This window comes from Ammospiza nelsoni, chromosome 11 (genome assembly GCF_027579445.1).
Source record: "Ammospiza nelsoni isolate bAmmNel1 chromosome 11, bAmmNel1.pri, whole genome shotgun sequence".
Taxonomy (NCBI): domain Eukaryota; kingdom Metazoa; phylum Chordata; class Aves; order Passeriformes; family Passerellidae; genus Ammospiza; species Ammospiza nelsoni.
Window position 1 is genome coordinate 22237438 of NC_080643.1, and position 25136 is coordinate 22262573.

The 25136-nt window shown below is 43.1% G+C and overlaps 1 protein-coding gene across 2 annotated transcripts in view; it reads right to left on the minus strand.

The window, feature by feature from the left end:
• Nucleotides 1-23441, minus strand: part of BICD2 (BICD cargo adaptor 2) — a 51335-nt gene extending 27894 nt beyond the window's left edge. For both annotated transcript variants that reach the window (XM_059479814.1, XM_059479813.1), the window contains exon 1: nucleotides 23072-23441. In XM_059479814.1, coding sequence (XP_059335797.1) covers nucleotides 23072-23311 — 240 coding nt within the window. In that variant the 5' untranslated portion in view covers nucleotides 23312-23441. The remainder of the gene's footprint in view (nucleotides 1-23071) is intronic.
• Between the last annotated feature and the right edge of the window lie 1695 nt (nucleotides 23442-25136).

The window sequence follows — 25136 nt, forward strand, 5'->3', positions numbered from 1 at the left end:
CAAGCTGTGCATCCAGCCACACATGATGCTGAAAATGTCAACCAGCAAGGGCAGTCCTTAGTAAATGTCACACTAGCCTTTTCTCTGCAGTGAAACACTGCTATATGATGCTAACCATCCTCAAAAGATGAAGCAGCATGAGGCATTAACCCTTTCCTTCACTCACACAGTGATGTTTAATTGATGCTTCAGCCCTTCTTGCTATCACAGTCACATTAACATGGCAGCTGCACCACCATAAGCAGACTAGAACATGCATAAGTTCCTCAAATAAGCACATTAGGAAGAAGAGGAATTAGTTTTAAACTCATTGACAAGAAAAGCTGACATAAACACGAGAGAAAGGCAATAAAGGAGAGCTTGTCTGAAAAGAGTCCCTTGCCTTTCTCAATCAAATTTGAAAAGCAGAGTGATGCCCATGTGCATGCATGCACCAGAAGAGCAGTACCATGTACATCCACCACCAGAGGAAACACACACAGCGGTGCCTATTCACCTTTGTGGTGAGGTTTGAGAGCACTCTAGTAGATGTGTTTCTGTTTCTTTTGTACTGAAGATCAAGAAGGATTTGCAGAAACTGCCCCTTTTAGAAAGCTATGATTAGCTACTTTTGCAGTGAAAGAATGGTTTACCCATAAAAATTAAACAGAACCCAAGCCCCCAATAAAAAAGGTGCCATTAATCAAGATGCCCTTTTTTAAAAAAATAAGGATAAAAGTCATGAGACTAAACATTAAACAGGACATTTTCCTTCAGTTGCTCTCTACCACTACTCAAGACAGATTCAAGTCTTTTTTCAGGAGGCTTTCTACCAATTAACAGATATTAGCACTCATCCTTCCCCTCCTAGCAGCAGGCAACAAACTGTGATCAAGGTACACATGCTGTCTCCCTTTGGTGTAAGGGAATAAAGCCAGCCCTGCCAGGAGTCATTTCTGTCCGCTCTGACTTCCAAGCAGAGGTCCTGGAAAGCCTGGAGTTAAAAGCCAAGGACATTAGTCTCAAAGTATTTAATCCACCACTGTCATTCATCACAGCCAGGAAAGACTGTGGGCTTCACTGCTCTTGAAGATGTGAATGCTACTTTTGTTTCAAAGTTTGTGCTATAAATTAGCTAAATGCATACCCTCCCAAAAGGTGGTCTCTGTCACTTATAAACACATGTGACTACTGACATCAAAAGTACATTTCCTGACATGATGGAGCATCCCCAGTGTCCTGCTTGGGGACAACCGGCAGGATGGTGTCCTCATGGCCACCTCAGAACCTGCTGCTGCCTTCATCATTAATCAACTTCCCAGGAAAGTCACACAATCAGCAGACCCCTGCACAGCCCACCAGCAAGTCCAGCTGTTGCCAGCAACTTCAATGGGCATTCAGCCAAAGCCTGGGGTTTCAGTTTTGGTTGTTTTCCTTGTTTGGTTTGTTTGTTTGGGTTTTTTTTTTTTAAGAAAAATTCCTATAACTGTAACAGGGAAGTAGAATTAAAAAGGACCCAATTGCATTCTACTGAGTTTAAACCAGAGAGGAATGGAAGTTTTGGTAGTTTTGGTGAGCAATTCATTTCCGCTTTCTTAAAAATAAAGAAAAGGTGCATGAGAGGGGTGCATGAGGTGGAATGACACACAAGTCAACAGAAAAAAGTACTCCTTTTAGGATAATTTTAGATCTGATGGGTTAAGAAAGAACATAAAACAAGCTATCCTGAGGCATCTTTCTCTGCTGTGCATCGTAACAGATCAATGAACTACTGCAAGGAACATCTACACAGCTCCAGACCAAGCCTCAAAGAAAAGAAAGATGGAAATGTGTAGGAGAAGGAGTTGATGCTGCTGAATATCAGCACTATTTAGGAGCTAGACAGCAGAGGAGACTAGAGATTTCTACTTACAAGTCCAAAGGCTCCCCTTACCTGCCCACTGTGATATCAAAACATAGGTGAGACTCACTCTTCCCAGACGTCACACTGCAGGAAATTTGATCAACAATTGCTCATTTTTAAACCCTTCTGCTAACTTTGATGGAATTATTTATTTGTACAGGCCAGTTCACAACGTTGGCTGATCCTGTTAAGCAGGTCATTGGGTCATCTTCCCCTGCATATGAAAGAAGAAGTGACTGCAAATGGACTCTTTACAGTAGTGTCTTGTTAAGACTGTGTCTCCACTGCAGGCACTTGAGCTAAGCACCTGTCAGGACACGCATGACAAATAATTCTGCAGAAACTTGATGTGGGTATTATCTACAATGAAATAATTTTTAGGAACTGAAAATCAGGTGCAGTGATCTGTAAGTATTACACTAGATCTCTAGCAGCTGATCTCAAAGAATAATTTCAATAAAGCCCATAATTACTCCTGAGAAGATATGTTATGAACCTTCAGAGGGTGTAACAGAGGGTGCCTCGCATAGCCTTTATAGTAAAAATTCCTAGAAGAAAATCTTTCATCTAGTGTTAATAATCAAATGATACCCATTGCTGTTCAGTAAGTGCCTGATCAATAAATCACTGGAAAGTGAGCAAATGCACCATGGAGTACCTCTGCTGACACCATTCTGCCTTCCTTCTCATCTTCACCTTTGATAAGAACAATACATTTTTACTCTTGCCAAATAAAGGGAACAATGCAACCTTGGAGAAATAGATATGGCTAACAAAGCAGAAGCCATGCAAAACAATGATATTACACTTCCTCAAAAGTGAGGGTTGAAAAACAGTCACCTAAAAAGGACATCAGAAATTGAAGACCACAAAAGAAGACCCCAAAGAACACATTAGGACCCTCCAATAAGGAGGGCAACAATGTAAAAGAAAGTATCACATACGAATCAAGTAAGCAGGCACAGCTAATGAATACACAATCAGAGTTTACCATTAAACCTCCGTTTACCAGGGCACTCAATCAGAGCAGGAATTCTCCAAGTGACCATGGCTGCAAAAAAGAACACTTGCTTTCTAATACTCAAAACCATGTTAGACAGTTTCCACCTGGCTAATTCTGGTACCACCTTAACCTATCCTGTGGCAGTGTGGGGCTTGGAGGCTGGATGGACTTAAAACACAACATTTCCACTAAAAGGTCCCACAACAGCATGAAAGAAAAGTCAAATGAGATCTCAGTCCTCTAAACATGTATGTGTCTGTCTTTAAAGTTAGGAGGAGTTATACCTACCTAAAACAACTCATAAACTTACTAAAACCAACTTATACTTAACAGAGCCAGTATATGTATTCTGTCCTTCACATTAGACCAAAATGGAAATAGTTTAACTGCCCCCCACATGACCTGCATGAAAAACCTTTCTTTTTCTATCTGAACACAACATTTTGCCTGCAGTCTGTTAGGCATATGCACTGGAATGTGTGTGGCCTTGCAAGTAGCAGGTGTGACCGAGTTACTCTTGGCAACTTGGATCTCTGGACCAGCACCACTACCTCCTTCATCCACAGCCCAGCCCACACACAGCCTGTGGCCAGCCACCACTTGGGTGCCAGTACAGCCACACAGATCTCAGTTCCTCATCTGCTCCTCACCATCGCAAAAGCTCTCACACTTCCATGAGTTTGGGAGTAGGCTCTTTCTCCCACACACAAATATCCCCAGGGGCCAAACACTACCATAAACTACACAGCAGGTGTAGATTCACGAACAACAGCTCGAAGGAGATTTGGTACCTTCAGGGAAGTTGTGAGGCTTTTCAAAACATTACATCACTTCCCACCACATCAGCCCACTCCATACTGACATACATCAAGCATCTTCCAAATCATCATGCAACAGTGAAGATTTGTGCATGCTCCAGGAAAGAGTCCAGTCCTTGATCTGGCTTTCATTTTGTTAAAATAATGGTCTACACTTTCTTTGGAGAAAGCCCAGTTAACACAAAATAATTCTAGACTGCCTTCCATAAAATGTTATAGTGTGAGCTGGAGAAGGATTATGCCTTCCAGAGTGTCCCGGCAGCACAACCCTACAGCAGAGCTCAGTTCCCCTTAGGTACCTGTTAAATAATACATTGTAAGGAAACAAAGTGACATTGTAGAAATTTGAAGAATCAGGCTACCCATCTACAGCTGTAAAAGCCTGCTGAACGTGCCTCAACATGATTAACTCCAGAACTCAAAAAAGCTGCTGCAAGATTATGAACTACTTTTCTATAAAAGGAACATAAAAATAAAGCACAAGATATAACATTGTTGCTCCCACACAAGAAGATTACTTATTACATATGAGCACAATCCACTTATGCAACCGATGTTGAAGTGTAGGCTTCTACAAGGTCAACCAAGAGTTTAAGCTGGCACCAAAGGAACTGCTCCCTGGCTCAGCAGACAGTCCCAAGAAATCAAGTTTAACCTCTTTCTCACCTCCTCTGCCCCAACCCAGCACTTGAAATTAGAAAACCAAGAAGACAATTGTTTTAACTGGGAGCAAGATTAAGAGGTTCAGGATGAAAAGACACTCCTTCCACTCACTCTTTAATTATTGGTAACCAAAGGAGCACACACACACAGAGATGATAGTAAACACTTTCCATCCTCTTCACTGGCTTTGCTTCCCAACCAAGGATGTTTTATCTGTATGGATAACAGTAAGCATGAAATCCTCCAGTGACATTCAAGTAAATGTTTTCCTTTTTTTTTTTTAATACAATAGCTAATAGCATACAGCTCTCATTGCAAGAGGACTCCTCCTAAGAACAATGCTTGCCTGCTGTGCAGGCACACCCACTCTAGAAATAACACAAGGAAGTAAGTTGCATCCTGCAAAACATATGTAATGTACAGCTTATTACACTGCTGCTTATTTACCAGCATAGTGGCTTCCCCTGGTTCTGACAATAACAGAAGCTTCCAGGAACAAACTCCACAAGGAGTCAGAAATATGGCTGCATAAACACAGCCCACTACATATAAATACCTACTAGTTGTTGGTACCAGAATGAACCAGGGCATGAGGCACTTTGCAGGGAAAAAAAATTTTACAATCTCTGACTAATTATTTAAAATACCTAAGCAGATTTTCAATTACTGAAGTATTAAAGGAGACTAATGCTAAGTGTGGAATTACTTCCTGCATATGTCAAAGTTACCAGTGCTCACGTGAGCTTTGTTGTTCATGTACTTTCATGCAGAGAGCTTTATAAAAACCAAAACTACCCGTCAGGCTTTCTGGTTTTAGTTGTCTTCAATCATTCTCACAGAGGTGTGCACACGTACACGTGCACAACTGCACAAGGCATTTCGTCCAATGTACCATTGGTAGCTAGTTCTGTGTGGCAAAACCAGACATTTTCTTGTTATCTAATTGCCCTTTAATTAAGACCTCATTACACCTGAATAACAAATTTATTTCTCCCCTAGAACCTAAGCAAAGGTCCAGACAGTTGAACCTAAATATAACTGCATAATCTATTGTGTCCTACTAGCACAGTATTTTCAACAAACTCCAGAGGAGTCTCTTGATTCCTTTTGACATGTTCTGCTTGTAACCTACATCCAGGAAGAGTAGACATATTTGAGCCTCTATTTTAAGGTTTAGGTTAAAAAGCAAGAAGGGAGAGGGACAAAACCTGGCCTTCTTCTCGCAATGCAATTTCTACAAACACCCTGTAGAGAACAACTGCCAGCTGCAACAGCCACATGGCCAAGTCACCGGCGCGCGCCAGTTAATCTGGAGCCCAGAGCTCAATCGATACTTGCTGTGGCTGGCGAGACACTGTCAAGTGCCCTCCGATGTCTGCCTGACAGTAGTGTCAGTGTCAGAAACAATTCAAGGATGGGGTTTTACCATCGCCTAAAAAAGGGAGGACAAGTGCATTTCCATCTGTTCAACTCTATGAGAGACTTTCTGGAGTAAAGGAAGGATTAGGAAAGAGAGATACAAAATACAGGAGGAAATGAAGCCCTGGTGCATGACTTAAACACTGGCAAACAGGAAACAGAGGCCTCCCTTAGGGCCCCATCCCTGCAGGGGTCCCAGCAGCACTGCACAGGAAGGGAGAAAGCCCCTCAGCACATGACAGCACCAGCACGCTGGCAGCTATTTTTACAGGGCCCTGTAAATATTATAGCAGTCACTGCTCATTTTGGAGCAGAATACCTGTCAAAAACAGAGCAATAAGGGGCACTGTCTTTGCTGGCAAGAGCAGGAGTTTTGGCAAAAACAGACAGCCCAACAGAGAGATCTGCACACCGTCACATACATGCTGAAGATGTTATGGATCCTGCTCCTTTGTTCAAGCCCATTCTAGCAGCATCCAGCACATCTAAAGAGACTACAGGTTATCCTGGGATGTGTCACTGCTCTGTGGCCATCTGAGAGGTCCTACATCACCATGACACTACCAGCTGCAAAGCAAGTGCCTCTTCTCTCCAAACATTCAAATACTTTTCATTATTTAAGTTTAGCTTTGTTTTCTACCTTATGAGCAAACCCACAGTCTCCAAAGCTCAGGCCTGATGGTACCACGGGAAGTCAATGAGTCTCATTGCTTGCAAGACAGAGCTGCCAATTACAATGGGAAACCTTACCTCAGCAAGGCCCAATGTCCAAAATCAAGATAAACTTGGATAAACTTGGGAATTTGCTAAATTGGATGTAATCTGAGAAACCCACTGATAGCTTGTGAACACAGTCTGTTCCTGACTTCAGAAATCTTTCACAGAAACTGTAACTAAAAAAAAAAAAAAAAAAAGAAAAAGAAAAAAAAAATTAATCCCCACCAGAAACCAAAATGGAGCTTCAGAAAACACCCAAACAAAGCCCACAATGTTCTGTCCTTGCCAGGAATGCAGCAGCAAGCAAGCAACAGCAAAGGGTCAAGAAAAAACTGTCCTCAGATTTCAAATTAATCAAACACAATTGCTGGCTACTGAAAAGGGAGAAGAATTAGTTAAAATAAATGACTGAATAATAACAGGACAAGAGCCTGATTATTATTGGACATGGTAAAGGGTGATCTTTTTTTGGTTAATTACAAGACTGTAAAGAGAAGTTGTGTAGATTTTTAAATTATTGGCTGAACTGTATAACACCTTGTCAAAGAAGAAAAACACATAAAAATTTCTTCAAAGTTAAAAGATGCATAAAAACTCACAGGATTCAACACAAAAAAGATGGAATTACCTAACTCTTCAGTAAATTGCACAGCAAACATTAATTACACACAAAGAACAACTAGCTACAGTTAGAAATTAACAAAAATATGGATCATTACAAGTTCCAAAGGATGTCTTGATAAAGCTCTGTCTTGGGAGTCCAAGGCCAAGGTCTAAAACCTGAAATCACAGCAGTGCTTCAGAGGATCCAGTGAAAAACAAGGAAGAGTTGGAAGAGCACGATGGATTCACACACAGTGAGAAACTGCCAAAACCATTAGAAAGGAAATTGTCAAAGACAAGAAACTTGAATAATCTACAATGTTATTTTATCCTAAAGCCTTGGACATTCAAAATTAAAGGGCAGTAAATTAAATCTGTGAATTTTGGAGACTTTGAAAGCAGATCACAGAGCTCCTAAAATAGCTTTACACAGCTAAGTCAAACCATAAATAAATCTTATATTTCATTAAAGACTTAATTAACAAATAATAATATTGAGACTTTGTAAGTACACATAAGGGAATTATTTTCTTCCCCCTCCAGACAAATTTAAAAATAATTACATGTTCTTCATCATCTCAAGAGATAAGAATCTCCACACCTCCTGTGTAAAGGTGTGCAGAACTATGTGGTCTGTGTGGTAGGAAATAAATACAGCCACCACAAGAAAAATAAAATCCTGGCCATGAAGAGCAGACCCCAGACTGCAACAACCCAAGACAGAAATGCATACACAGAGGTAAGGGCTAAGTTCAGACTCTCTTTTTATAAGGAGTACTAATGAAGAGACAATAAAGTATTACTCAAAAATAAAAATGAAGCATCTTTCTTCCAAATAACGGATCTTATTTTATTTTGTACTCATAATTTCACCACATCCCTGATTTCAGCAGGGCAGGACACTGCAGCAAAGCAGAGCTGAACAGCAGGAAGCAGAAGGAATGTTTACATTCCTGAGCAGTGCTCTCACTGACAGATCCACTGAAAAGAAATCAATGTTATTATCATCTTTTAAAAAAATGCATACAGGAAACCTCATTTGGAATTTTGGACATGTAAGGGACTATCACTGCTTAATTGTTCCAAACATTAATTCAAAGGCCACTTGTCACCACAACAGCTGTTTGACCAGCTCTTCTGTTTTGCCTATGTTTTTTTTTTCTTAGATGGGGAATGTCTGTGACAGATTCATTCATGTCTGTCACCATCCTCCAGCAAGAGGCCCTTTATGTGGTTGCTAACTGAAAATGCACTTTAAAACAAATAAACACATCTTGACTTAAGTTCTGATCTCACGTTCAGTAGGAACGCAATGCAGGTTTTGTTGCCTCTATTAATAATTTTAACATCAATATGAAGGTTCACTTGCCCAAGGTCACACACCTGAGGAGGTGATATATGTGAACCCCTCTGCCAGCACCCCTCACTCTTGCACTTGGGTGAGGATCAGACTATTCAGGAGCCATCCTACTCCTAGGCCACAGACAGATCAAGAAGGCCCACACCAGGTCTGATCTTTGTAGTAATGGTACAGACACTGCTATATAGAATCATAAGTGAACAGGATGGGAAAAAAAAGTCTTACATAATAAGGATTTTAATAGAATTTTATATAGTAATATATTTCAGATCCTATTGCTAGAATCCCACTGAAAATCTCCAAATTACTCTTTACCCCTCAAGGAACTTGCATAAAAACACGGAATCAAAGCAAGCTTCTGGATATGTTTCACTGATAAGCTGCCCACAAACTTCTGTCCCCATTACTGCTTCCTCCTTCCATCCTATTTGACTGCATTTCTTTAAACAAATCCACATATTTATGAGCAAATAAACATTTTGACTGCATCTTGCTCTACACAGTAGTTCCCCCAAGGAGAGGCATAAAAGCCTACTCTTAACATGGGCTCAAAAGGCAGTCTCCTCCTGTTCCCAAAGGTGAAATTTGTTATTTAATAATCCAGTTCAGCAATTCCAAGAGCAGTGAAAAGTTAACCCCCCTTCATTGATTAATGTTGTGGCAGTAGCCTCACACAGTAACAGTAATTTAAACTACAGTTTTACACACACAGCTGCCTTGATTAAAACAAACCAATCCATACTGCCAGGACTCTTTGCTTTCATGCAACACTTATACAGCGCATGGCTGGTGAGTGGACAGCCAACAGCATGGACCCAGCACACACAGTCACAGGCAAAGGCATCTCCCATCACCACAGCATCCCCCACCACCACAGGGTCAGGACTTCAGCAACAGCTACCTCCCAAGTTTCATATGGTATGAGCCATACAAGGAAGTGGTAAATAACTACTTCTCCATAGACCTCATAGGGGACTTTGGAGTTCTATCTACAGGCAGATCAATAAAAAAGCGTGAGTCCTCTCCACACACAAACCATCCCAGGACCATTGATGTACAGGTTGGTTGGACAGTGGCCCAAACAATAAGCTGTTTTCAGAAAACCAGGGATTCATCCTCTTATGTGGCATGAGGGAGGGATTAAGCCTTAATTTAGCACCATTTAGAAAAGATTACCCTTTAATTGCAATAGGAGTTGGCAGACACTGGCAGCAATGAAAAGCCTTTATCCTGCAAAGCTTCCAGACAGTCAGTGACAGCTCCCAGGCCAGCAGCAGAGAGCCAGCCCATGCTGTCCCCAGCCAGCTGCTCAAGGCTACTGGACCGCTGGGGCAGAATGCGGGAGCCACACAGCTGCATCACAACTGCAGAGACAAACCCCTCATTGATTGGCACTCATTGGGTAGGGTATGTGGGGCTGCCACAGTGCACTGAGGAGCCAAAGCTGTCAGAAAGGCTCAGCTGCCAGTACCACCCAGAGCTCTGCCCGGTGGGACCCAGCTGGTTTGGGCAAAGATCCAGTACTGCGGATCTGCCCACTTCCTGCCTACTGCTATAAGTCTGGCCCAGTCAGCAGAGGAAGATCCCCACTGACCTCAGCTCTGCTGTTCTCTGGTGACAGGGCAAGAGAGGTGTCATGCTGTATTTTCTGGCACTGAGAACTCTGCTAAAGCAGATACCTGACATGCCTCAGGTGGAAGGTTGGCAGATCCCTGCCAAGGGTTCCCAGTAGCCCATTGCTGCTCAGGAGCCTGTTACAAATGTCTTCTGATTTGGAGCAAAGCTAAATGATCTTCCAAATTGGCACCCAGGAAAATATAGTTCTTGTTCAAACAGATTTTGTTGCAGCAGTAACATGTGTTTTAGATCTGTGCTGGATTAATCCAAGTTTAGGCTGGCATAGGACATCCCAAAGCCTACAGCAGTTTAACTCAGGCCAGCTTTATTTTTAAAGGTTCAGTGAAAAGTAACAATTTCTATGCATAGACAAGGCTTTATATCAAGGTTTAACCCCCTTCCTCTCCACTTCTTACCCATGCTGGGCAGCGCCTGGCATTTCTGACAGCCTCAGGCCTGAAAGATGAAGCCATTGTTCAGCTGGCTGAGCCATCTCAGCTTACTGGGAACCAGTGGGGGGAGAAAGAGCTCTGTGGCATGGAGGCTGGGAGCTGCAGAAGAAAACTGTGTGACTGATTAGATGAGGAGCCATGAGAAGTACTAGTGTCAAGGGAAAAAGCAGGTCTTGTAAGGAAGAGGCAAAAAGAATGTATCCAAGGGAAAAGATAAGAGATGACAGTCAAGACAGTGGCACAGGGCAATAGCAGCAGGATGAGGGTAACAGCAGCAGGATAATAAGCGGCTGCAATGGAATTCAACAGGAAACCAAGGAAGAGGAACAAAACCAAGCACAGGATGAAGTAGGAGTGGGAAGAAGAGACATGAGCCTGTAAGCTGCTTGTCCACTTCAGATATGAAAGGGCAGCCTCATCCTCTTTGTGTCCTAACTCCTTTCAGTTTCTTAGCCTGCGGCTGAAGTTTGCCTCCTACCCTGGAAGAAAACCTGACCAGTAATTGTGTAATTTGCTCAGGGCATTCTTTTCTAAAAAACTTTCAAATTTTGAAAGTTCAACACCAAGTAGTCCGGCATTGCACTCAGGAACGTCTTAGAAAAAAAAATTCAAGAGTATATTATTAGTTATCCTTGGACATTATTACACTTTGCATTCACTGTCACTGCTACCCTTGCTGCTCATTCTCAAATGAAACACTGGATACAATCATACAGGACTGATGTCTAAAGCACAATTATTCCAAAATAAAATTCTGATCAGAACACAGAACTGAGAGTTGCATCTTGTACTCTATGACACACTGAAGCAGACCAGTGTTACTTTTTAAGAATACAAGGAAGAATTTTGTCTCTCCAGGAGTTCATTTCATATTTAGAGCTTGAATTTCAGCAAGTTGATTTGTTGCATTATAAACAGACACTAGTTTTAGGCACATAAAGTTAAAGAAAAAATGAAAGAAATTGAGTAAGAGGAACCCTAGCCATCCACACAGATGTTATTCAAATTCCTCAAACATAACTTTTCCATTATTACTGCAGTCTTCTGCACTACAAAAACAAAGAGAAACAGACATATACCTATTATCTACAGACCTGAAATTTCAAGACACTAAATCAGTAATCCAACAGCAAAACACTACAAACTACACTCTGCTGCAGCACCAAAGGCAGCATTAAGACAGTTCTTAAAACACAAGAAGAGAAGTTAAACAATTCAAGAGTTAAACAACCTAAGCCTGAACACTGGAGAGCATTACTGGGTCCACAGACACCAAGTACTAGGCTGTTCCCGATAGATCTAGAATCCTTTAGAAGTAAAATCTAGCTTTAGAGACTCATTGAACTAAGAGGCAATGCAATAAAACTTGGATCTGCATGAACTCCACATCTCATGGAGACTCTGTTCTCTTGTTGAGCAATGCCTACTGAAGATTAAGGCCACATTCTTGATACAAAGCCTAATGTTATGAGCAGTAAGACAAAACTAACACATGACTAGCACAGCATGGTACCAGGCAACAAATGGAGCTCATGGCAAGAAAAATACTTTCATCAAATTAATCACTTTCTATGGAGATGACCCCTGCCACAGAGAACGATGATAATAAAACAAGAAAATACATTTCTCATAAAGCACACATACAGTGTCAACCTTAATGCTCTTCCAGGTCTGTTATGGGAAAAAGAGCATTCACAGCTACATTGAGAGCAGCAGACCACAGGGCTGATAAATGCTCTTTAAGGCCTGTTCTCACAACTCCCAGAGCCAAGAACCTTAAAAACAAACAGATGCCTCACAGAGGCTTCACCAGCCCCAAAAGCTTCCCTGGAGGAGCCAGATTCCAAGATGCTCCCCAGTCTGTCACACTGAGGAGCATGAAAGGAATTTATGCCTTTCTATCCTCCCCAAAAACTCTAACAATAGGGAGGTAAAAGGGAACATCAGATCAATTTTCATGTTAACGGACTTTGTGTCACATTAAAAGGGCCCATTTGCTTCAGTCCCAATAAGGCATTTATATTTTAGGGCACTTGGCCACACAGGCTACACTAGAACAACCAGCTACAAACCAGTGGAGTAGCTATTTTTCATATGTGTGTGTACATATATATGTATATATATGTGAGTCTGCATATAACAGCCTCTCTGTCCCACAAAATTCCTTTACTGTACTCTTATTGTTTGGCTTCTACCTGTTTCCCAAGTGAAATGAGTAGGCATTTCTCCCTGTCTCCTTCTACAGAGAGAAAATAAGACTAAGCTGATTTATTATTAAGTGCTCAGATGTAAAAGCTGTCTGAAACATAACACTGCTAGGAAAGCTGCACTCTTCCTTTCCATGAGAGCCTGGAAAACAGGATATTTCAATGGGAAAGTTTTCCTCCAAACTTCCAGGACAGACAATGCTCAAGTCCACTATCCCAGCAGCCTTGACAAAAAGCCTACAAGCCACCCCTCAGAGGCCCTCTCTAATTCCTAAAACCCTCCCAGATTTCAGAAAGAAGAGATCGCAAGGTATGTACTTAAGCCTCAGTCAAGCCATGAAGAGTCCTAGCTATGGTTTTACTCCAATTCACTACTATGCTTACCTCCATTGTGAACCCTGAAGGACAGAAAAGTGATACATCTCACATGAGTGAAAACTAGTCCTGAAATACAAGCTTTCCCCACCCCAGAACCCCACGAAGTTAAAGGTAATCACAATTCATTCACATATATTGTATAGATCACATGTATTGTATATAATGTAACTCCTTGTTTAAGGAGTTACATTAGCAGTTTACAAGTATAGAGAATTGAATGATGCAGAATACACGCAGACGTGAGAGGAGGGCATCAAAATTGCTAAACAGCAAAGTGATTAATAGGAGCACTGCAGAAGTCTACATGCACGAATAAAACTATAAAATCTATGAAATGCCTGACAATGACAGATAATTAACTCTTCTCTGCATTCCTTTCCTAAGGGGTAATACTGCAAGTATCACAGTAGACAGCATTCCATCAGCCCTCCTGAAGTCCAGACACACAACTAATATGTCTCATGTGCTCCACTTGGTAAAATACAGATTCAGCTACTCAATCCTTCAGTGTGTATTCACTGACTAAATAGAGCAGGAGGGGATAAACAATATGAATTAGTTCAAACTTCAGAATTTAAACTATGGGGCATATTTTAAAGCACAGTATGTAAAAAACATACATATGTAAGCAACAAAGTAACAGAATTGTAGATACTGAAGACTGGAAGGGAGCTATTGAAGGTTATATACTCCAACCTTCCTGCTTAAAAGCAGGGTCACCACTAAAAACATGCTCAAGACATTGTCCAGTTGGGATTTCAGTGATCCCAAGATGAAGGCCACATAGCCTATGGGCAAAGAATAGAAAATAAGTTACATATGGCACATTGTGTTTGTGGTCACTCTTGTGCTCAGTCTTTAGTTTTTATGGACTGCTCTGTAGCAACATAAATAATACTGGAGGCTAGCGCTGAACAACTCCTCAGCTTGATTTCTTCCAAGTGACTCAAATCTGGTCTTTAAATATTTCTATGATTACTGAAGGATCTTAGAACAAGACTTTTTTGTATCCACTGTGGAGAGGGGGAAATGTTTTAAAACAATCCTACTTCCCAAGCACTGCTCTAATTTAGCCATTAAGTGCAAGTGGTCCTGTTTCCCAGGCAATAGTTTGGATATCTTGGCTTCAGCTCACCTTTAAGTAGCTTCCTGAATTGGACTCAATTAGTATAAAACATACATGCAAAAAAGAGGTATCAATAACCCCTAAAGAAGAAACTTGCAAAAACGCCTTCTATTTTGCATTTTGTCTCTGAGTCAAATGTGTCTGAAAGGCAATCTGACAGAGCTTCAGGTGGAAGCAGATGTTATACTCAACCCTGTAAACTGCACCAAGAGCCAGAAGTGTCTAGTGCATGCATATGAACCTTCCTACCAGTAGATGCTCCTCATCAGCACCCTCGGAACCCTTTTCATCTATGCCAACCACTATAACATGAATCTCACTCAAAAAATACAATCTCTCATCACTTTCTAAATCAGCTACGTGCTGCAGTGTGGCACCTTCCCAGGGAACATCCCATCTCTGCTGCTCACCGTCACAGCACCTAGCACACTTGCCCCAATAAACCACCTTCAGCAAGCGAACACCAAGCAATTAACAGGCAAATCTGGTGTAAGACCAATATCAGCTCTCCACCACTGAGAGACTTGACTTATCTGTCTGCAAAATCAAACTTTCATGTGAGGCTGGCTAGCCATTTCTTAGTTAAAACCATATACTTTCTGAAAGCATTCCCAAAAGGGAGCCAAGTGGAATTGCTTTGCACAGCTATTGACCACAGTGAACCAAGACACAAGTAGGACAGAAGCTTTTATTCACATAGATACAAGTCTCATAAAGCTACTGCATTATACTGAGCCTGAGAAAAATTCAAATCTAGACTGCTGCTAGATGATTTCTGCTGAATTGGAGACCTGCATTTATTAGAGAAGAATGTTTTGGCATGATGATCTTTCTTTGTTTGATAGTATATACCAAAGATGGGGGCACATGCTACATGACACACTCGTTACTGCTTGTGACCTGTTGGGGACAGTCACACTCATCCAACAATACTGGATTCCTATTTGGAATCCAATTCCTATTTCAGAGGCCAAATGCTCTCTCCAAATGACATCATAGAAAACCACTAAATAATTATATACTGATTGCTTGAAAATGCATTTTTCATTTCCTTCCTAGTATCACACTGGTGAGAAGTTTCACCCACAGCTTCCAAGAACTAGAGGGCTGAGTGGAATACAGATATGTCATGCAGCAGCCAATTTGGACATCACAACCAAATTTCTCCCTCAAAACACGCACAGCCTTGTGCAGCAAGATGCGAGAAAATCCCTTCTGGTTTAGAATTACCCATTCATACAATAGAACAAGCTCCAAACAAACACCATTCTTCATCATCGGAAAACACAGTGGATTCTGGCCTTGGAAAATCAGATGTAGCAAATTCTCTGTGCACAGGAAGCAATGAATCTTGTTTGATTTGGGCAGGCTGGATCCCAGTTATGGTATTAGGTCAGTATACTTCTCTGCCTTAGAGCCAGAGCTGAACTACAGGCCCAGTTCTGTACAGCACTGACACTGAACATGCAGAAGGACTTCCTAATGAACTTACCAAATACTGTCTCACTGCCTACAGCACAGCACTCTGCACCATGCTGGGAGCTTGCCAAGCCCCACACTGCACACTGGCAACAACTGAGGGGTGCAAAAAAATCATTTATGGAGACCAAGGACTGCAGCATGCTGCAGAGTCTGCGCTATCCAGCACGACTCAGCACCCCACCAGACATACCACTTGCTTCAGCGAGAGCTGTATAGGGCCTCGCATGGCACAGCTGCTTTCCAAACACGGACACAGGACTGCAGAGAATTCATATCCATTCCCACACTGAGCTTCAACTACGCTGGGGCCAAACACCCCAAATTAGCCCCATATCCCTGCTTGCTCAGAGTCCCAGTGGCAAACCTGTCTGTGGGCAAGACACACTACACCTTTTAGAAGATTCCTCAGGTAAGTCCCCACTCCAAAGTGAGGTGAGCCTGACATCCGCTGCCTCGTGTATATTTCAGCCAGAAAACAGCAGAGAAGAGAGGAGGGGGAGAAAAGTAGGAGGTGGAAGGAAGGAAGGAAGATGAGCTGGAGAATGGGGAAATGAAGAAAAAAAGCTACAGTTTACAGCTATTATACCTAAAACTTTGGCTCTTCCCTGAAATGGAGGGTCTTCCATTCATTTGGATGGCAAAGTTGATCTATGTCATTTCCCTCTGCTGAGGTTTTGTAGGCGATATTTCAAACCCACACTATATTCCTCTGTTGCTGGGTTACCAAATCTGAACAAACAATTCTCTGCAGTCTGCCAAAAGCAGAGAAAGCAAGCAAATGAATGCCTGGAGTATGCATCACCCTCTGGAAGCCATCTTACAGCCGAAAGCTGCTACAGATTACTCACAAGCTTACATACCATAGAGTGGAAGAGGAAATGGTGAACTTATTAAGTCTGGGGGCAGTGCATAGACTTGAGAACTGCTGCTCCCACCCTCCTACCTTCTCCTAGTAAAATCAGACAATTTTCCAAATCATTAGAATTCTCCTGCAGACTAGAAGAAAGTCTGGTCAAAGGGATATTTTGGGTATTAAGTCAAATATTGGGTATTAATACCCCTGAAACTAGCAAGCATGTTTCATAGATTTTGAAAGGATGAATCAAGATTTGAAATGAGGAAACCGCAACAGCCCATGTGATGAAACACCAGCGACTCTAGGTTTAAGACTTTCAGTTTCCAGGCAGGACATCTACCACATCAGCGGTTGCACAAAACTTCCGCTTCAGGGGTGTGGGAACACATGGATATCCCCCACTGTGAAGCCCTCTGAGTTCACTCCAGTCCTCAGCAATATTGCTTGGAAGGAATCTTCCCCTGCAGCACCCGTGCAGAGAAGCCACAAGCATGCAGCATTTGGTCTAGTGTTTTGTATGCGAAGATGGTCTGCCCCTGTTCTCTGAACACCCAGGCAGCTTCCCATCCCACCTTCAAGCCCCAGCTCCCAGGTACCCTCATGGACTGCACATTGAAGGATGCCAAATGCAAGGCTCTAAGGAACAATTAATTTGTGTAAATACAAGAAATGCTACAAGAGAGACTATATCCCAGGAGAGACCTCAACCAAAGCCACCAGCCTGAACAACACTGCCACTGCAGTATTCCCAGGACTGCTAATTCCCAGCAGCCAGGCCAGACAGATCCCGCTCGCTGTGCTGCTGCTCTCTGTGGTGTTAAGGCAGCAGCTTCGTCGCCAAGCTCAGCAGAAAGACTAGCTGAAGCTGCTCTTCTCATTCCTTGTTTGCTGCTGCTTTAACACACTCTAGGTGAGGTGGTACCTGCACAGCCACGTACAACACGCCTGTGACACAAACTGGGGTAATGACCTAATTTAAGAACAAAACCAAAAGAAAGAAAAATAACAAAGAAAATTTGGCACAGTTCCACAGCATAGTTTTACTATATCCCCTCCACTGGACAGCAAACACTCCATGTTGCCACACCTCCAGGGAAAAAATAGGTAGCAAATTGCACTACTGCTGACGAACATCAAAACCTCGGGTTAAACTTAATGAAGAAACTTAGAAACAAATTATCTAATGTCTACTAGCAGTCAGGGACAGACCTCATTTTGGGTCAAGGCACAGACAAGCATCACAAACCAAAAGTAAAACATGACTTTTCCCCAAGACCCAGCTCTCAGCTGAGACTACAGCAATTTAGGGAAAACTACTTCTGCAGAAACATGGGGGTTTTTAAAATAAGTTTTAAAAGTTCCTTACTATTCATCCAAATACTTATGGTTGTTCTAATACATAAGGTATATTAATTTTATCCGAAAAAGACCAAGAAGAACATTCAGCAATTTCATAAAATAATCTGAAATCATAATTTCAAGAATATTATTTATTATTTTTAAGAAAGGCAGTTCAAGGAACAACAGCAAAGAAAATAAATTTAGTAACATGAAACATTACAGGTTACTATTTCTAGTACACCAGGAAGAATTGGAACATTTAATTTTTCACATTTTGATTTCTTCCTAAATAAGGATATGTGAGAAAAGTAGCTTTTCCAAAACATGGTACTAAGTGTCTATACCACTGCAAACATCAGATTAATATCAGGGGTGCCTCTATTCTTCATATAAAGCAACTATGATTTATCAAAATATAAGAGGCTTAATTTACACAGGAATACTTTGCTTACCCCACCCACAGCTTTCAGCCTGATTTGACAGTAGAGACAGCAATTGTGTTCTAACATTTCAAGTGTGGCAGGTGCTGAAGTCCAAGTAACAATCACCACTAAGTCCCCAAGACAGATTCACCAAAGCATAACCATTTTCACCTAATATGCGCAAATTTGCTATCAGTTTCCTAAATTCAATTTGCAGTTGTACGTTTCCTACTCCAAATTTACATCTGTATAACCAGAATTAAATTTCACCTAAGCTGGCCTATTTAAGTAAACATTTATTTTATTAAATCCTTTGATTTTAACTGCGCTGCAAAGTTAGAGGCAATCTCAAAAATATTAACATCCTTTCCGTTCAGCAGGAATCAATATATCACCTGAATATTTAATAGGAAGAGGCTGCAGATGTGTACCTGAGGCTTAGAGGTACTGAAACTGAACATCATTATTTACCATAATTAAATACAAAGACTTGGTCAATCCAGCATTGATTCATGTGCACAGAGGGTCTAATCCCAGTCTGTCATGAGTTTGTTAGGTACCTTTAGCCTAGCTGTTTCTTCCCTCTTTGCCTTTATGTTCTTCCACACAAAATGAGAACAGCAGTACAAACTGGCAAAAAGCACTGGACAAATCCAGTGGGGAAAATCACTGCTACTTCAGCAAGCAGTTTACAATGTCTGTCTACAAGGTACACAGCACTATATGAGGTAGACAGGAAAGGCAATGATTTCTCCTTCACTTCTGAAGAAGCACAGTTAAACATTCATTAATAAAATGTAACATAACGAAATGTTAAACCAGCCTGGATGAAATATAATGTACCAAATTAACTAGTACATATGTAAGTCAATTAAGTAAAACTTCTGTCAGCGATCACAGATCTTCTACACCCCACCTCAATATAAATTCAAACAGCAGAAATACTACAGCCTCAGAAATACTACATCACCTCAGCTGCATCATACACCCCACTTGGGCTTCTTGGGAAATGAAGCAGCAAGGTCTTATCTGAGTGTGTCTTTTAAAGTCAGCTTGCAAGATTACCCAGGAATTGCCAACAGAGAAGTCATAAAATGGCATTAAAGTCAGTACATGATTCTTAAAGGCAAAAAACAGAAACAAGGGCCACTGTTACCATACAAAGAAATTAAGAGCCCTGTGGAGATCTTGTAAGCTTGTTCCCTCCTTAAAAACCACAAACCATCTATGTTACGCTAACTGTGACACACTAACATATGCTTTTAGACTTTAAGGATAGACATAGTCTACTTAGGAATTTTTGCATTGTTACAGAAATGATTAATCATAACGCCCATGTTTTCCAAGGGTTTAAACACAATTCTACAATCACCAATACAAGAAAACCTCTTAATCAGAAAGGAGCTTTGGACAGCAGCCAGTTTCATAACTGAGCTAGTAGCTGGTTATGAATCTGACATCTCAAAGCAACCCTGAAGTACTGAGCAAAGCCAATAACCTCTTTTTCAAGCAAACCTTCCATGCTACATTCCCCCACAAATCATCAGGAAAGCAATAACTGAATCCTCAGATGATCACTTTGTGAGCTGGAGTGCACAAAGGTGTGATCATATGTATCATCCACGTAAGAAGTGTCTCTGCCCAGGCATGTAGTCAGCCCCGTCATTTATATAATTGGCAATATCACAAAGGCTTGCAGGGTGACTTACCAGCTGAAACAAAGCCTACAGAAAAAAACTTAAGTTACTTCATCTCCTAGAGGGAGTGAAAAATGAATAAAATTATATGTTCACAACACAATGTAGTATTTTACGAAAACCAATATCTTATTTCTCTGAACTAGGGAAAATATTTATCATAATCTTTGCTACAGTTTGAAATTAATTCCTTTTTACAAAAGCAAATAACAGTAAGTCTTCCTGGGAAGACAGTTTGCACTTCAGTTTTGTTCTGTCAAATAAAATGACAGAAGAAATGCAGCAGAAAGTACCTTAAAAGATATATGAGATCAAGTCAGCACACATACAAGTAAAAGAACAAACTTAGAGAAAACCTGACTCCTGTTAAAAAGGGGTTGGTGTGGAGGTTCAGCACGGCAAGGACACAGCAGCTCCCCATTTTCAGCAGGACAACTTGGATTGCAAATACTGAGAGTACACTGACACCTTTACCAAATGGGATACCGCTCTGACAATGCCATTCACATTTACCAAAGGGATACAACAGTGGTGGTTAAGGCTCTGAATTTCTGACACATTGGAGACTGGGTGGCAGGGAGGAGAACCTGGCCAGAAAGATCTGATGACTACAGCAGAAAAGCCTGTACTTTCAACAAACTGTATAATAAAGTTCCTACGCTCTGACCACGTTTACCTATGGTATGAATTGGACCATTATACAGGAGTTATAATATTAAACTAATTAAAGCATATCCAAATCTACAATAGCCAGCAGGACAGAAAACCACCGCATGCTTGCCCCACACCCTGCCTAACATGGCCTTGTGCCGCTTAGCTCACTCAACACAGATGAACAAAGTAAGCTCTATAGAGACTAAAAGGGCTATACATTAAAAGGCTGTATGAAGTCACGGTTAAGAAGCAAGAAATAGAAAGCAATACTGTTCTAGTTTCACATCAATCTCCCACAGTCCCCAAGAACAACTTCAGTAACCCAAGGTGGAGTCTCTTTAGGTTGGAGTGTGACATGTAGTAAGTCTCATATGCAGCATTCCTCTAACTGAGTGTGGGAAAAACAAGAAGTTGCATAAAACAGCAACAATGATAAATTCCTTCTACAAGCATATGCTTCATACATCTGCTAAAGGCTTACAAGATCTACAGCAAACCAGATTCCTGCACAGCATCACAAGAAAGCTAGAGGAGCAATGCTCTTTCCCTGAGTAGGCTATTAGAGGACTCAAGCTGCTCCCAGAATTGTCTGCTTCCCAGGTTTTGACTTAATTAGAGCAGGACATGAACACACAAAGCAAATCCTTCAAAATGTTAAAAGCCAAAAAGAGTGAATCATTGCTGATTCTGCCATTTTTTTTTCCTTTTTAAATGCTTTTACATGCTTCTCAATTGTAACAGCCCTAAATGAATAAAAATACAGTATCATCAAGCTTTTTTCCATCTGCAAGTCAAAACATGTAATGCCCAAACACACATAGGACAGCCCAGTGACTAAAGCACTACCTGTGATGGAGGCATCTTGGCTCCCACTGGTGTGTCAGGCACTGCCCTGCTGAATGAGGTTGGGCCAGACCCATAATGCCTCCATGCTATGTCTCTCATTCCACCTACCAACTAGGTTTACTGACTTTTCTCTCCCTTGAGCTCAGTTCTACAACTGTCTCTGCCCTTGACTTCCAAGTTTCTGCTCCTGTATGCTGCTGTAACTGTGCTGGTCTCAAGTGGCTTTAGGAATAGCAGCATATCCATTCAACTTGCATATTTAGTTAACAAGTTTATAGCCATGTAATTCAAAGTAATTAATCTCTTTGCTTATACTTGTTTAATGCAATAAAAACAAAATAAAGCTTTATTTACAAGACCAAAAGATATATAGTAAGCAGGAAGGGAAGGATTTCACCAATTCAGCTGATTTTATACCAGTCTGTTACAAGCATTTATTTTTCCTTTGAAATACTGTATTCTGATTTTATTTTAAATCCATCTCCAACTGAATAAATAAAAGCTAAATCCCACTGGATACAATTCGTACGGGTCAAATCCACCTATATTCACCTCTTAGGCTGTATCACAAGGCAAGGCCTTAATCAGCTGAAAAGCAGCACAAGGTTTGCCTGCATGCCAAATCACTGAACCAAACAAAGCTATACGCAGACAAGTTCCCATGGGCCATGCTCTACAGTGGGCTGACAGGATCAGCTCATAAGGAGCGCAAACCACCACTATGCATTCTCTGACTGCTCCCCCGATAGCACTTTTCCCACATTCCACACCTAGAGGAGATCTTGCATGAGAAGAACTCAATGCGCAAATTGCCTAATACAGCGTTTCTACTGACAAACTTTACTCTCCTGTACAGATTAGGTTTGGAATTTCCCTTAAAATAGAAAGTAATAAAAAATATGCTAAGGGCAGGACCTGCACCAAGGCTATATGAACCGAAGTCTGCTGTATTATTTTCGTGGTGGTCCCCACTGAGTAAGTGATTAACACCAACGTACGATTTCTCCTTCCACACAAAAACAGGCATATGACAGCATCGCCACCGCACCTTGGTCCCGGCCCTCGCCCCCCGCCGCCTGCTTGGGTTTTGCTCGGGGGCGCGGGGGCGGCAGCCCCAACCCCGGGGAGGGGCAACCCGACCCGGCTTCTCGCCCTACGCAGCCCTGGGGCGGCCCACCCACCGGATCCCGTGGCGGAACGGAACGGGACGGAAAGATAAAGAAAAGCATCTACTCGCTTCCCTCCCTTTTCTCCGGAGCGGAGGTTGGAGCAGAAAGGCCTTTTTTTCCCATCCCTTCCCTCTTCAGGGCCGGCCTGCTGCCAGGCACCTCGGAGCTGTCATTTTGGGGAGGGGGCAACCGCCCTGCCAGAGCCAGACGGTGGCCCCACAGCACCCCGGGAACCCTCAACCTGCCGCCCCCCGACTCCAAAGCGGCCCCGTTCCCACCGCTCAGCGCTGCCTTCGCCCTTCCACCCGCCACGGCCGCGCTTAGGACCAGGCCGCCCACCTGCCGCCGCTCCGCCTCACCTCCTTCAATTGCTCCATCTCGGTGCGGATGGTCTCGTACTCCAGCTCCAGCTCCTCATACTGCTGCTTCAACTGCTGCTTCTCTTCCAGCACTGCCAGCCCGTACTCCGCCGCCTGGATCTTCTCTCGGGTGGTCTCGCCCAGCTCCTGGAAGAGACGCTTGATCTCGCTCCGCAGCCACTCGGGCTCCGACTCCATCACCAGCCGGGCGTACTCCTCCTCCTCCATGGCCAGCGACATGTCGGCGGACGGACCGCCGGCCGCCGAGGCGGATGGGCGAAGGGGTGAACGCGCAGGCCGTTTACCACTCCTAACAGCGGCACGGCTCGCAGGCGGCCACGGCAGGGCCCGCTCGGGCCGCCATCGACGGGCCAGGCGCGCGCCGCACCCGCCGCAGATCCTCCCTGGATCCCGCCCGCCGCCGCTGCACTCGCCGCAAGCGCCGAACGCAGTGAAATCATTCAAAAGGCACGGCCGGGCCGGTGCCCCACGGGACGCTGGGAGTAGGAGTCCTCAATACTCGCCGCGCCGCGCTCCGCGCGGCTTGCCGAACTACAGCTCCCTGCAAGCATCAAGGGACGAGCGAGGGAGGAGGAGAGCGACCTCTGCCGGGCGGCGCGGGGTAGCGCGACGGCGAGAGCGTAGGGCCGGCGGTGCCCAGGGACGGCCTGGCCGGACGACACCCCGGCCCCCCCCAGTGACCCCGGATACAAATTCGGGCACAGGCCCCGGGATCACGGGCACATAACCCATGCACACAACCCGTGTACACGCCCTGACGGCCCAAACCACGCTCAGCAGGGCTTTCGTGGCGGGTTTGAGAAAGCGTCGGGATCAGCTAGGTACGAAAGATAAGGCCCGAGCACCACAGCGTGTGTGGGGGAAGACGTTCCGGTGCGGCGGGCGGTGCCACAGCAGCACGGAGAGGACAGAGGGTCACAGAAGACTGGCACCAGCCCCACACCAGCCAGCCTCACATGAGAGCTTCCAGCATCCCACTGTTCCCGGCGTTGTGCATGTAGGGGTGGAATATCTGCTACAAGGCGTTCTCTACTCACCGACCGGGACCAAACCATGTCCCCGAGTCATCCTGAGGATAACCACGGCCACGGGACAAGGTGTTCCTCTATGGCTGAGCTACCTGATGAAAGGAGGGATAGGTTGCATCAAGAGCCAGTGCCGTGACTAGCCACGGAACCGTGACACTTGGGCAGCTGTAATGTGCTGCCTGAAAAGGATTTGCCATCCTGTGAGGAAAATGGCATCAGTCTTTGCCCCAGGTTACACCCATTGGGAACATTTGGTGGCAAAAGCACAGGGACTGGGACACTCATTGGGGCACCACGAGTAGAACTAATTTCTAAAGCATAGTGATGGCTGAACAGAGACAAATCTCTACTAGTTAGACCATTGCAATTCCTAAGCAGCCCCATAAAGGTGGGGTGTGTCCCTGTGGGGTGGGGAGATGCCTCACTGCCATGGTCAGGAGCCCTACAGCTTCATCATCCCTTCATACAGCAAGTACTGCTCGGATTTTCTTCCAGTGTCAAAAACAATTGGTGATGAACTGGTGAGCAAATAGCAAGCATAATAAAAACAATAATATGTTTGAACACTCCTCAGTGTCTCAAATATAAAGCAACGTATTTACTCACAGCTGCAGGGTTTTTTCAAGCTACTTTGAACTTCTGCCTGTGCGCTTATTCCTTTAATAAGCTGTGTCATGGCTGAATGCTGCCTGTTAGTCATAAAGCTGTCTTGGTCAATTTTTCTTCAGGGTCCTGACACTGTCTGGAGCTCCCTGTGCTTCAAGTGCAGGTATGCATTTTTCTGTGAGCACCAATGTGGCACTCAGTCACCCAGACCTTAGAAGCAGCAAATCAATGTCCGCAACCTAGTGTGCATGTGAAATTCCTTTAGTTTTTTACTTTCAGAATTCTCAGTAGAAGGCATTTTCACTCTTGTGTGCCTCTGTACCATCATGACTGTCACAGAATGTTTTTAGGGGTTTAAACATTCTGATTCTTTGATAAAGATAAGTGGGAAAATAACAGCATTACCTCTC